This window comes from Carcharodon carcharias, chromosome 2 (assembly GCF_017639515.1).
Source record: "Carcharodon carcharias isolate sCarCar2 chromosome 2, sCarCar2.pri, whole genome shotgun sequence".
In the NCBI taxonomy this organism is placed as follows: Eukaryota; Metazoa; Chordata; class Chondrichthyes; order Lamniformes; family Lamnidae; genus Carcharodon; species Carcharodon carcharias.
In genome coordinates, this window is record NC_054468.1 from 124,797,830 (window position 1) to 124,810,874 (window position 13,045).

Consider the following 13,045-nt stretch of genomic DNA (forward strand, 5'->3'; position numbering starts at 1 on the left):
AGTGCATTTTGTAGATGGGACACACTGCTGCTACTGTGCGTCGGTGGTGGAGAAAGTAAATGTTTGTGGATGTGGTGCCAATCAAGCAGGCTACTTTGTTTAACTAATTTATTGGAGTTTTATGAAGGAGCCACGTGCTGTGGATAAAGGGATACCGGTGGATGTACTGTACTTTCCAGAAGGCACTTGATAAAGTGCCACATCAAAGGTTATTGGTGTAGGGGTAACCAATTGGCATGGATTGAAAATTGGTTAGCTAATAGGAAGCAGGTAAATGGCTCTTTTTCTGGTTGGCAGGATGTAACAAATGGTGTGCCACAGGGATCAGTTTACAATTTATATAAATGACTTAGATGAAGGGATTGAAAGAATGGTTGCTAACTTTGCTGCTGACACAAAGATACGAAAATAAATTGTGAAGAGGATGTAAGGAGGCTACAAAGTGACATACATAGGTTAAGCGAATGGGTAAAGATCTGGCAAATGGAGAATAATGTGTGTGAATGTGAAATTGTTCATTTTGGCAGGAAGGATAAAAAGGAAGCTTATTATCTAAATGGCAAGAGATTGAGGAGCTCAGATTCAGAGGGATCTGGGTGTCCTAGTGCATGAATCAGATTAGTATGCAGGTACAGCAGGTAATTAGCAAAGCTAATAGAATATTATAGTTTATTGTGAAGGGAATTGATTACAAAAGTAGGGAGATTATGCTTCAGTTGTACAGGGCATTCGTGAGACCACAACCGGAGTATTGTGTACTGTATTGGTTTCCTTAATTAAAGATGTAAATGCGTTAGAAGCAGTTTAGAGAAAGTTTACTAGATTAATACCAGGAATGGGTGGGTTGGTTTATGAGGAAAGGCTATAAGGACAGGTTAGGCTTGTATCCATGGAATTTAAGGCAACTTAATTGAAACCTTTAACATCCTGAGGGGTCTTGACAGGGTGGATGTGGAGAGGATCTTTCCTCTTGTGGGAGAATCTAAAACTAGGGTCATTGTTTAAAAATAAGGGGTTGCTTATTTAAGACAGAGATGAAGTGACATTTTTCTTGAGTTGAGAGTCTTTGGAACTCTCATCCTCAAAGGCGGTGGAAGCAAAATCTTTGAATGTTTTTAAGGCAGAGCTAGATAGATTCTTGATTAACAAGGGAGTGAAAGGCTACTGGGGTTAGGCAGGAATGTGGGGTTGAGGTTACATTCAGATCAGCCATGATCTTATTAAATGGTGGAGCAGGCTCCAGGGGCTGAGTAGCCTAATCCTCCGAATTCTTATATTCCAAGGAGGGGACTACAGAGATGCATTTTTTTTAGAGACTTGGTCCACGGACTAATTGGAAATGGATGGTCTCTTAATGTATGTGTTAAATTTGATTCTAAATCTCTAGCTATATGAAAAGGAACGGAAGTATTCAGGGTTACAAGTCCTAACAGGTGAAGAGTGTACTCAGTCAAGCACCTCCTTCTGCCCTGCTCTGTTAACTCAATATTCTTACAATTATGCAGCTCCTCCTCAAGTATTTTGCATGCCTGGTTGATACTTTGTAACTACAAAGCTGAATAAAGAAATGTTTATTAAGAGTTGTTGCGAGTATTATGTTCATAATTCAAATGTTTTAGAACATAGCTTTTAGGAATTAAAATTTTAACTGTAGAAAAAGGGAGCATCTGGTTAAGCAACTGATAAGCAACCCTGAAGTAAATACAATTCAAACAAGCTTGGAGCTTATTACAGAATCACAGTGCAGAAGAGGCCCTTCGGCCCATCGAGTCTGCACCGACACGTGAGAAACACCTGACCTACCTACCTAATCCCATTTACCAGCACTTGGCCCATAGCCTTGAATGTTATGACGTGCCAAGTGCTCATCCAGGTACCTTTTAAAGGATGTGAGGCAACCCGTCTCCACCACCCTCCCAGGCAGTGCATTCCAGACTGTCACCACCCTCTGGGTAAAAAAATTTTTCCTCACATCCCCCCCTAAACCTGCCCCTCACCTTGAACTTATATCCCCTTGTGACTGACCCTTCAACTAAGGGGAATAGCTGCTCCCTATCCACCCTGTCCATGCCCCTCATAATCTTGCACTTAAAAGGTTGGGGCCATATTGACCTAAGAGGTTAACAGAGAGAGAGGTAAGATCATTAAACAGCAGGTGAACTTTAGCTAAAGAACTGGCGATATGACATTTTCAGGTATTCTAGTAAAGGATATGTTATTCATGTGGTTTTCCAGAATTAAGGAAAGCTTTAGAATTAAATGGCAGTTAATTTGTTTTTCTACATGGCTGTATGTGTCACGTTGCCTTGGAAATGTGTGGAGCTTAGTGAGTGTTTTGGTTAATGTTTAGAAAAGCAGCCAAGAGACTGTCAGCTTAGGTTCTTAAAAGCAAAATACTGCAGATGCTGGAAATCTGAAACAAGAACAGAAAACGCTGGAAAAGCTCAGCAGGTCTAACAGCATCTATGGAGAGAAAAACAGAGTTAACGCTCTAAAGAAGAGTCATACGGACTCGAAACATTAACTCTGTTTTTCTCACCACAGATGCTGTCAGACCTGAGTTTTTCCAGCATTTTCTGCTTTTGTTTCCGCTTTGGGTTTTATGTAGCTTGTAGCTCCTGGGAAGCCAAGAGATAAAGCCAGACCTACACCTGATGTAGAGTAAATCCTAGATCTGTTGTCCATGACGCAGCCTGTGTTTGGGAGATGGTATTCAGAATAACACAAAGCTGGTAAAGGGAAAAATAACTGGAAGATTTGTTTGGTTGGAAGCTAAAGGAAGGAATTTACAGTAATCTTCTCAATAAAAGGCAATTAACCATGTTTCAGTTGGATTTCTGGAAGTAATCAGCTAGGTTTGCAGTTTGAAACCATAACAATGGATTATTGGAAGCTAAAGGTGTTTTCTGATGTTTAGGAGTCGCAGGAGGCCTGTGTTTGAACTATAGTATCCAAAGAAGGAAAGATATTAAAGGATCGCTTAGGCAACAGCTAATGGAAGGACCCCCATGAAACTTCGTACCTTGGCAAATAGTTGGAACACATTTTGAATTACAGAGAGCTTTGATCTGCCTTTGGTAGTTGGTGCCAGGAAAAGTGAATGAATCTTAGATTTCATAAGATAAGGGAACTCTTTTGGGGGGTGCAGGGGTGGGGGGGGGAGTAAAAAGTAGGACTGAGTTTTTAGCATAAGTCTTTATGCTATAGTGTGAATTTGTGGTGCTTGCTTTGTTTATTTCCTCTTTATGTATACAGTAAAGTTTATTTTTGTTTAAAAATATGAAACCTTGTGGTATAGCTCGGTCAGTTAATTACTGGGTGTTTGGATTTCTTCTTCAAATGTTAGCAATCCCTAAAAGGATAAGAGTTTCCATATCACTGAGGAGGTTACAGGCCAATTCACATCCAACAACCTGCTCCGAAAACTCTGCTTACATTTTGACAGCTGTGAAAATTCCACCACAGCAACTCTCCAAAATTCTAAAACAATCTTCAATGCTCTAAATCAAACAACCCATAGCATTCTTTTTTAAAAAAAAACCAGTCAATTTGCCCTATTTCCTAATGTTAATGGATCCTTTAAAAGAAATTCCAGGTTCCACATCTTCATCCAAAATTAATCCAAAGTTCTTCCTTGGGCCATACCCTGTGTGTACCAAGTTTCGTTGAGATCCGTCGATTAGTTTTTGAGTAATATTGTTAATAAACAGGGGTAAAAATATTACCTCTGGCATCTTTCAGTTGTGGAGGTAATTAGCTTTCACTGTGGTGTGGACAATCAATATTGTCTTTGCTGAGTTGAGCACGTATTTACCAGAAGAAGCGTGATCTCTTTTTAGTGCATTTTTGCATTGGGAGAATGGGCAGAGGGTTTGAGAGGGGAGACACTCAGCATTGTTTCACTCTAATGAATGACAAAATTGAAAATTAGTTTACAGAAATAAGATCCTATTGAACACTGATAATGTTCAAATAAGTTTGATCCTTTCCTTAGAGTAATCATCTCTTCCCTGCAGCTGATGGTTTAATGCAAGGTAATGCAAAGCCATGCAGCTGCTGAAGGGAGGCAAACAATGGGAGTATTAAATAAATGGAAATTGCCAATGGAAAGCAATACAGAATAGGGAAATGGAAGTATTAATAAAAAATGTCCTGAAATTGTCCTTACAATGTGGAATACTGTACAAGTCCAATGAAATTTTTGGGTTTGTAGCTCTAGGAAGTGAGGATTAGTTTGTATGAAGCACAAGTTCTGTCTCATGGAATCATACAATAATACAGCGCAGGAGGAGGCCTTTCAGCCAATCAAATTTGTGCTGGCTCTTTCAAAGATCTTGAGAATCATGTACAGTCAGGGTGTTCTGGCCTTGGGAGAATTCAAGGGCAATTAAGTTGATCAGATTGTACAACTTGATCACTGAAGATTCAAAGGATATTTATACTGGAAAAAAGGCAGCTTACGAGGAAGCTTATCGAGGTAATTAAGCTCTTCAAGAGAAGAGAGATACTGGATTACATAACGTCAATATTAATACTAGCTTTAGGGCAAGGACACCTGGGTTCAAATTTGAATGAGAAAAGCGGAATACAACGAAAAGGAAACCTCATTCTAATGGAGGATGATAAACTTGTGGAATAGCCTTATCCAGGGAGGCTCTGGAAGCAGAGGTGGACTGAAATTTTAAGTGTGTGATGGATTTTTTTTCCACAGGTTATCAGAGGCAAAGTGAAGTAAGAAGTTTGTTGACTTTAGGGTGGTGATCATAATTTCTGATTCTGTACTATCCTAGGGTTCCTGAGTAAATTGGGACGTATGGAGGCAAGGAGTTATTTAAAATATGACTACATCATGTCATGTGTATCCAGGGTACCTTAGAGTGCGCTAGGTTGCCTTAAGGAGTTTAGGGGAATTTCACAAGGGTTTTCCAGAAATTGATCCAAACTCATCAACTTAATTACTTTTTGTAACTCCCAAAAATTAGCTTCCCCACAACAGCAATTTACATTTATATAGCTCATTTAACATTGCAAAACATCCCAACAGGAGTGTTATCAAACAAAATTGGACACAGAACCACATAAGGAGGTATTAGGATAGATGACCAAAAGCTATGTCCAAGGGCTAGGTTTTAAGGATCGTTTAAAATGAGGACAGAGAGGATCGTTTAAAATGAGCAGAGAGAGATATAGCGGTGGAGAGATTTAGGGAGAGGAGTGGTTGGAAGGTGGCGCTCAAGGTTTCACTGTCTAATGGTTCGGGTGAATGTGATTGAGTCCGATGGTCTTTTTCCATCTTTCTCTTTGTATATTTTTGTAGTTCACTCCACTGTTCAAACAGTGACCCTAGTGTCAGCAATGCCTCCCTCTCCTGGAGCTACTCACCTGGTTCTGCGGGATGCCTTCCCCCCAGTTTCTGAATCATTGATGCCAGCGGATCTGGACAAGTCTGCAATGGAGCTCATTGACTGGCTGACACTCATTGATCAGATGATCAAATCAAACATCATTACTGTTGGAGATCTGGAGGAGATTAATAAAACCATTGTACGTCTGAAGGTACGAAAAAAACATTTGCAACAATAACCTAATAACTTGCAGTTGTTTATTGTGCCTTTAACATAATGAAGTGTCCCATGTGCTACTTGTAAATTAATGGTGTTTAATCGTAAACAGGCTGTGGGCTTTATCTGGGGTTTCACTTGAGCACATGTACAGAGACACTATTGAACCTATGGTATGACTGAGTTAGGAGGTGTATGGTTGTAACGGTTCAACATCAATGCCTGCCACTGTCCTCCTTGGATCTGGGAGATGGAAAGACTTGTGTCGTAGAGGTTTTAGGAGGGAGGTGGACTGAATGGAGAAGGTTTGGCAGAGATGGCCAGAGCAGTGGAGAGATTAATAGTGAGAAGGGGCGGTGGAGGGATTAAATTGGTTAAACTCCGAGGTGACCCTGTCCCACCACTCACTCTCCATGCCCCCCCCCCCCCCCCCAACCCCCACACACACACACACACACAGACACACACACACACACAGACACACACACACACACACACACACACACACACACATATCTCCCCCCCAGTCATGGGACCTTGGCAGCTTTTCTACCTTTATCCTAAATGGCACAGCTGCGATCGGGAAGATCCTTTTTTGGGAATCACAGGGCGAACTGCAGCCCCTGCACTCTGTAACTAAGGTAGTTTGAGATTCAGCATTGATGGCAAGTTGCCATTTTTTGCTGCCTTTCTGGCTGGTTCCATTCATTCACTCCTAACTTCTAATTCTTGTCTTTCCTCAGTTTTAACCTTCAAATACTAATCTTGCTCTAGTTACACACGTACAACACATCAACTAATAGTTACATATTCAGCAACGTTAAAGGATGGTTGGAATTGATTTGATTGAGATTATAATAGTACGGTTTTGTTTTGTTGTGCTCACACATTGATTTCTTTGAGAACAGACTACAAAGAATGACTTGGAACAGCGACGACCTCAGCTTGATGCTATTTTCACCCTTGCTCAGAATCTGAAGAATAAAACAGCTGATCTGGAGGAGCGAGCTGCAGTTACTGAGCGATGTAAGTGAGGTTCCTCCAAACGCCTGTAAACCTGGTGATGTCTGTGATCACTTTTTATTTCTGCAAATATAATCAGAGACTTGAAATTGTGTGTGAAATGGTTGCAATGCTTTTTCCCGATCGTTGGATGATATATTTATGACAGTGCTTCAGCAGTTCAATTTTCCATGTGGTTCCTTTAGAAAAGGTGCAGAGATCCAGCTATTGCAGCTTCCTGTAGTGAAGTACTGCTTGACACTGGCGCGAGGAGCTGGGTGACCCTGGTACAAGGTTGAATTAAAAGAAACAACAAAGCAGAGAATGAATGTGGAGCAGATTACTATCGTGATCTCAAACTTTTTAATTTGCTTCTCTCAGTTGTTTACAGAAGACTTTTTTAAAACTGACTTGTCGCATAATGCTGTCAGAAGTACATAATTTGTTTTTTCTTATTAAACACAATTGTGCACAAGAATCGTAAGCAATATAGTTTTTTTACCCTTTCATGGGATGTGGGCATCGCTGGCAAGGTCAGCATTTGTTACCCATCTCTAATTGCCTTTGACAAGGTGAGCCACCTTCTTGAACTGCTGCAATCAATGTGGTGTAGGTACACCCACAGTGCTGTTAGGAAGCAAGGTCCAGGATTTTGATCCAGCAACAGTGAAGGAACAATGCTATAGTTCCAAGTCAGGATGGTGTGTGCCTTGGAGGGGAACTTGCAGGTGATGTTGTTCCCATGTGTTTTAAAGCCATGTGGTGTATAGTTGCAAATATCAAATTTTAATCAGGTATACAGATTTTCCTGAGTTTTCAGAAAGATGTTTCAAAAAATCAAGATTAAATGTAGTTTATTCTGCACATACATTGTTGGATTTGCAGACACACTTATCACGGAATGCTACAGCCTTTCTACTGTGTTTTTAAGTAGAATACGCAAAGAAATTTCTGCGTGTGCTTTACCTCCTTTTGATGTTTCTGTGCAGTGGTGAGGGTCCAGAACCAATGGGACAACACGCAGCACAGACTGGAGGCACGGCAACAGCAGCTGGAAGAGCTGCTCAGTGACAGCATTCAGTGGGAGGAGGAGTTGCAGGCAACTGAGCGGCTGGTTGGTCAGAGTGAGATCCGCCTGCAATCCATGCTCCAGGTTACTTCAGATCCACTTGCCCCACAGCTAGCAGAAAGCAAGGTAACTTGTTGGCCTTCATTTCTAAGTAGCTTACTGAGTGAGCCACAAAGTCTGTTAGAGGGAATATCTTGACCACTGTAGATTGTGTTCCACTCATCGTAGACACTGATAACTGGCAAATTTGGTCTTTTCAATCCATGCATGAGCTTCCCCATGCATTCTAACGTGGTGAACCAAAGAGGCTTTTGGCCTCTAGCTGCTCTCTCTCTTCTGGACGCTGGAAGACTAACTGGTCTGTGAGTTTTCAGAGATATCTTAAAACCTTTCCTATCGCAAAGCTCATTTCCATGACAACATGATTCACATGGGCTTTGTATCCAGGTAGAATTGCTAATTAGCTTTTCCTGAGAGCTCAACATATTTTGGAACTAAATGGACAGTTTAAAGCACAACTGTTTACAATTCAACAATTTCAACACTTTCTGGAACTTCAGAGACTCCCAGTCTATCCACTGTTAGCACTTTGGTTGCTCCCATTGTGTTAAACACCTTGCACCTTCATCCCAATAAAACAATCTTAGTCCCCCTTTAATCTCTGACAATCAAACTACCCTGGCCTGCTGTGAGGAAAATTCAAAAGAGGTCACATGATCCCCCTTAATTTTACCTAAAATGAAAGAGACAGTCCCAAAACATCATAATCTTATGACCTTCATAATTATAACTCCTCCCCCCAAAGAATGAAAAGTCATTACCATAGTAATGAGTTTTCATAAATGTTATCCAAAATCTAACAGCTTACAACATTCTATACATTTTAACAAATAACTTAGTACACACAGTACAAGTAATATTCTTGCTCCCCTACCCCATGCTGCCAGAACTTCCATTAAACAGTCCATCACGGCAACATCACAATGTTTAACCTGCATTAACCCAAATACATGTAGCAGTTAGGATTTAAAGTCTGCTTTTTGGCGATTCTTAAAATTCTTTCTCTCATATGACTGAGAATTAGTTTCGTTGCTGGTATCTTCAACTTCTGAGATGCTCTGTAGCAAATCTCCTTTTTTCAGGAGGATTAAAGTTCACAATGTTTCCATGTCCTTGGTTAGACAATTGTATTGTTGGTTTGGTTAATCTTGTCAAGAACAACATTGCTCATAGTCCCTCTGGCTTTTGAATATTAACAGGTGTAAATTGTAGAACCAAAAGAAATTACCTGTTGTAATGTGTTTTACATGGTCATCAGGGTGTTGACTTTTTAACTCAGTCTTTGGATTGCTCTGTTCAGATTTTGCCTTCTGATTTCCATTCTGTTTTAGAGCAATAGGTTCTTTAATGTCCACGTTTTTAAAAAAGGTCTCAGCAAGTCCACTATCCAAGTTGCCTTTCGCCTGTTTAAATGCAGGATTACGGTTCTCCCCCACTGTTTTAAAAATTTATTTGAGGTTACATTGAAGTTCTGATAGAAGTTCCTTATATTCAATTTTAATCAGTTCTTGCATTCTTTTACATTCCTTTATTGCCTCCCCACTCGAAACAAGCTTTGCCAATTCCTTCCAAATAAGAACGACTGCTGCTTCATTTTGATGTTTTATTTTCCATCCTAGGATTCTAATCTGTCCTAGTAGTTCCACAGTAATGACATCAGTTAGAGCCAAGTCATTTTGGTTTAAAGCACTGTTCCCATTAGCCTGGAATTCTGCAGCTGTATTTTGTTTTGACACCTAAGGCTTTGAGCCCACAGGCAGTTTTAATTGAGATACATCCTATTCATTTCCAGTTGTTGTTAACTCTTTGTTGTCAGTCTGAGGTCTCAAGGCTTATTACTCACCGACTGATCTTCTAATTCTTTGAACATATCTTTAGTTGAAACAGTACTTTCTACAGTAGGATTACAAACAATCCCTGATTTTTTTTGCATATTGTCAGTTTCAATGGACTTGCCTACTATCTCTGGAGATGGCATCACTTTATTCCCAGAGGGTCATTTCCTAGTATAAAATTAACACTAATAGGCAATTTTGACAACATTCCAACAATAACACATCCATTGGCTAAAGTATAGTTCAAATTCACTCTACGGGTAAATAATTTCCATCAATATCCTGTATCAACACAGTTTTACTTAGTGAACTCTCCGGTGACGAGGTCATGTCTTCTGCTAATGTCAAGCTTTGAGTTCACCCTGTAACTCAAAGGATAACAATCTTTTGACTCCTTTTTATCAGGCAAAAATGTAGTTACTTCACCTTCAAATATAAAACTCCTATAACCTTTCATATTCTGATTTACACCCACTGTAAATACATTAGATGGTATTGGTTTGTCACAGGCTTCACTCACTGGCACCACATTTTCTAGAGTAAGATTAGGCTTGCCTACAAAAGCTACTGTCTTAGCTTTTAACTCCCAGAAGTCAGCCTTTACATGCGCCCTTTTTGGTCAAGGCAACATGTTGGTCTGCATGAATTATATTTATCTCCCACACTCTTTTCCACTACTCTGAAAAGCATTTCTCTTTTCATTGCAATGCACCCCCCTTACATAATTAGTGTTCTGTTCGTCTTCAACTTGTTTATCTCTCCAGTTTCTGTATGCGTTTGCAAAGTAAGATTTGCTGCCACCTATGTGTTTGTGGGACAATTCTTAACCATTATCTAGAACTGCTGCTTCCCTTATTTTAGAAATGTTATGCTCTTTCTAGGTGGGACTTGATTCCTAAAGGAATGCTGTTTTCAAATGTCTCAGTCAACAACACCTCTCTAAGGCTTTCAAAACCTTGATCAAGCTTCATTACCCTGTATCTTTTATCAAACACCATTTCTTTTCCTCTAGCAAATTCCACAAAAATCTGATTCTGTCTCTTCCTCAGATTTCTAAACATTTACCTGTAAATTTCTGGGATTAACTCAGATACATTTAGCACAGCAGTCTTAACGGTATCATAGTCTACGGATTGTTCACCTGAAAGAGTCGAATAAACCTACAATGCTTTTCCTACCAAAACACTTTTTATAATAGAATTGTCCAAATTTTTCGTGGCCACCTTAATTGCATAGCAATTTTCTCAAATGAGACAAATATATTTCAACTCCTTCCTCACTAAATTTAGGCACTAAGCAAATTTATATAAATAACTTGGATGAAGGGACAGATGGTATTGTTGTTAAGTTTGCTGACAACACAAGGATAGGTAGGAAAGTAAGATCTGAGGAGGACATGAGGCTACGAAGTGACATATAGCTTAAGTGAGTGGGCAAAGATCTGTCAAATGGAGTATAATGTGGGAAAAATGTGAAATTGTTCATTTTGGCAGAAAGAATAAAAAAGAAGCATATTAACCAAATGGTGAGAGAATGCAGAGCTCTGAGATTCAAAGGGATTTGTGTGTTCTCGTGCATGAATCGCAAAAAGTTAGTATGCAGGTATAGCAAGTAATTAGTAAAGCTAATAGAATATTATCGTTTATTGTGAGGGGAATTGAGTACAAAAGTAGGGAGGTTATGCTTTAGTTGTACAGGGCACTAGTGAGACCACATCTGGAGTATTGCCTACAGTATTGGTCTCCTTATTTAAAGAAAAGTGTAAATGTTTTAGCAGTTCAGAGAAGCTTTATTGCACCAGTATTTGAAATGGGCAGGTTGTCTAATGAGGAAAGGTTGGACAGGTTAGGTTTGCATCCACTGGGGTTTAGAGTAAGAGACAACTTGATTGATACCTTTAAGATCCTGAGGGGTCTTGACAGAGTGGATGTGGAGGGGATGCTTCCTCTTGTGAGAGAATCTAGAACTAGGGGTCACGGTTTAAAATAAGGGGTCACTCATTTCAGACACAGGTGAGGAGAAATTATTTCCGAGGGTGGTGAGGCTTTGGAACTCTCTTCCTCCAAAAGGCAGTGAAAGCAGGGTCTTTGAATATTTTTAAGGCAGAACTAGATGGATTCTTGATTAACAGGTAAAAGGTTATCGGGGGTAGGTGGGAACTTACAATCCAATTAACCCTGATCTTATGGCAGAACAGGCTCGAGAGGCCGAATGGCCCACTCCTGCTCCAAGTTCGTATGTAAATATTCCTTGCCAAATCAAAGCCAGGCGTTAAATCTAGCTATCGTCAAATCTGCATGCTCCCTCCTGTTCGCATAATGAAAGCCTTTGTCCAGTTCAAATTTCTAGGCTTCCTTTTTTCCTCTTTGCAATTCAAGGCTTTCCTTTACTGTCTGAAACTGTATATCTTCTCTTTCATCCCTTTGGAATTCTACTTTAAGTTTTCGCATTTCCCTTTCTTTATCTTTTCCTTTCAGTTCAAGTTTTGCCTTCCTCTCTTTCGAGTTCAGTTTTTTAAAATTTCTCTTTCTATTTCTTTCCCCTCCCTTTCAAGTGCAAGTTACATCATTTGTAACTGAATCCTAGTCAACTCGATCTGTGTTTCATCTGGATTCAATTTTTCTTCCTCAAGGTTCAAATGTTGAACCAATACCTCAACTATCTCAAAGCGAAATACTGCAGATGCTGCAAATCTGAAATAAAACAGAAAATGTTGGAACAGCTCAGCAGGTCTGGCAGCACCTGTGGAGAGAGTAACAGAGTTACAGTTTTGAGTCTGTATGACTCCTTCAGACATACATTACACTGTCCTTTTAAGTAAACATTCAATTCTCTAGAATCTGGCCAGTGTGAAAATGCTAGAGCCTATTATAAAAGACGTGGTAACAGAACACTTGGAAAGCCTGCCACCCGGAAAAATACCCATTTATTCTCACTCTGTTTCCGGGCTGTCAACCAATTCTCAATGCACGCTAGTATGTTACCCACAATCCCATATGCTTTAATTTTGCCCACTTGCCTCTTATGTGGGATCTTATCAAAAGCCTTTTTGAAATCCAAATATACCACATCCACCGATTCTCCCTTATTTATTCCTGTGGTTACATCCTCAAAAAACTCCAGCCGATTAGTTAAGCATGATTTCCTTTCTATAAACCCGTGCTGACTTTATCTAATCCTGTTAATGCTTTCCAAGTGTTCTATTACTGCGTCTTTTATAATAGACTCTAGCATTTTCCCTTTGGCCAGATTCTAGAGAATTGAATGTTTACTTAAAGGACAGTGTAATGCATATCTGAAGAAGTCATACGGGGGGGCATGTCAAATAATGTTGGGTGGCTAAACCTCCACCTTCCCACCCACCCGAGTGGACCCCCATAAAATGCTAGGTGGTCGGGTGTGAAAATCGGCTGCTTGCCAGCCATATTTAAATGAATATTTAAAGATCAATTAGGCTTATTGGCAAGCCTACTGACCAGGATAATACACTGCCCACGTCATAATATGGTTGGCATGGG

At 40.0% G+C, this 13,045-nt stretch overlaps 1 protein-coding gene across 8 annotated transcripts in view; it reads left to right on the plus strand.

Moving 5' to 3' along the window:
* The window catches only part of utrn (utrophin), a 664,110-nt gene that overhangs the window by 292,876 nt on the left and 358,189 nt on the right, over window positions 1-13,045 (plus strand). For all 8 annotated transcript variants that reach the window (XM_041182782.1, XM_041182783.1, XM_041182789.1 and 5 more), the window contains 3 exons: window positions 5,318-5,556; window positions 6,470-6,587; window positions 7,553-7,758. In XM_041182782.1, coding sequence (XP_041038716.1) covers window positions 5,318-5,556; window positions 6,470-6,587; window positions 7,553-7,758 — 563 coding nt within the window. The remainder of the gene's footprint in view (window positions 1-5,317; window positions 5,557-6,469; window positions 6,588-7,552; window positions 7,759-13,045) is intronic.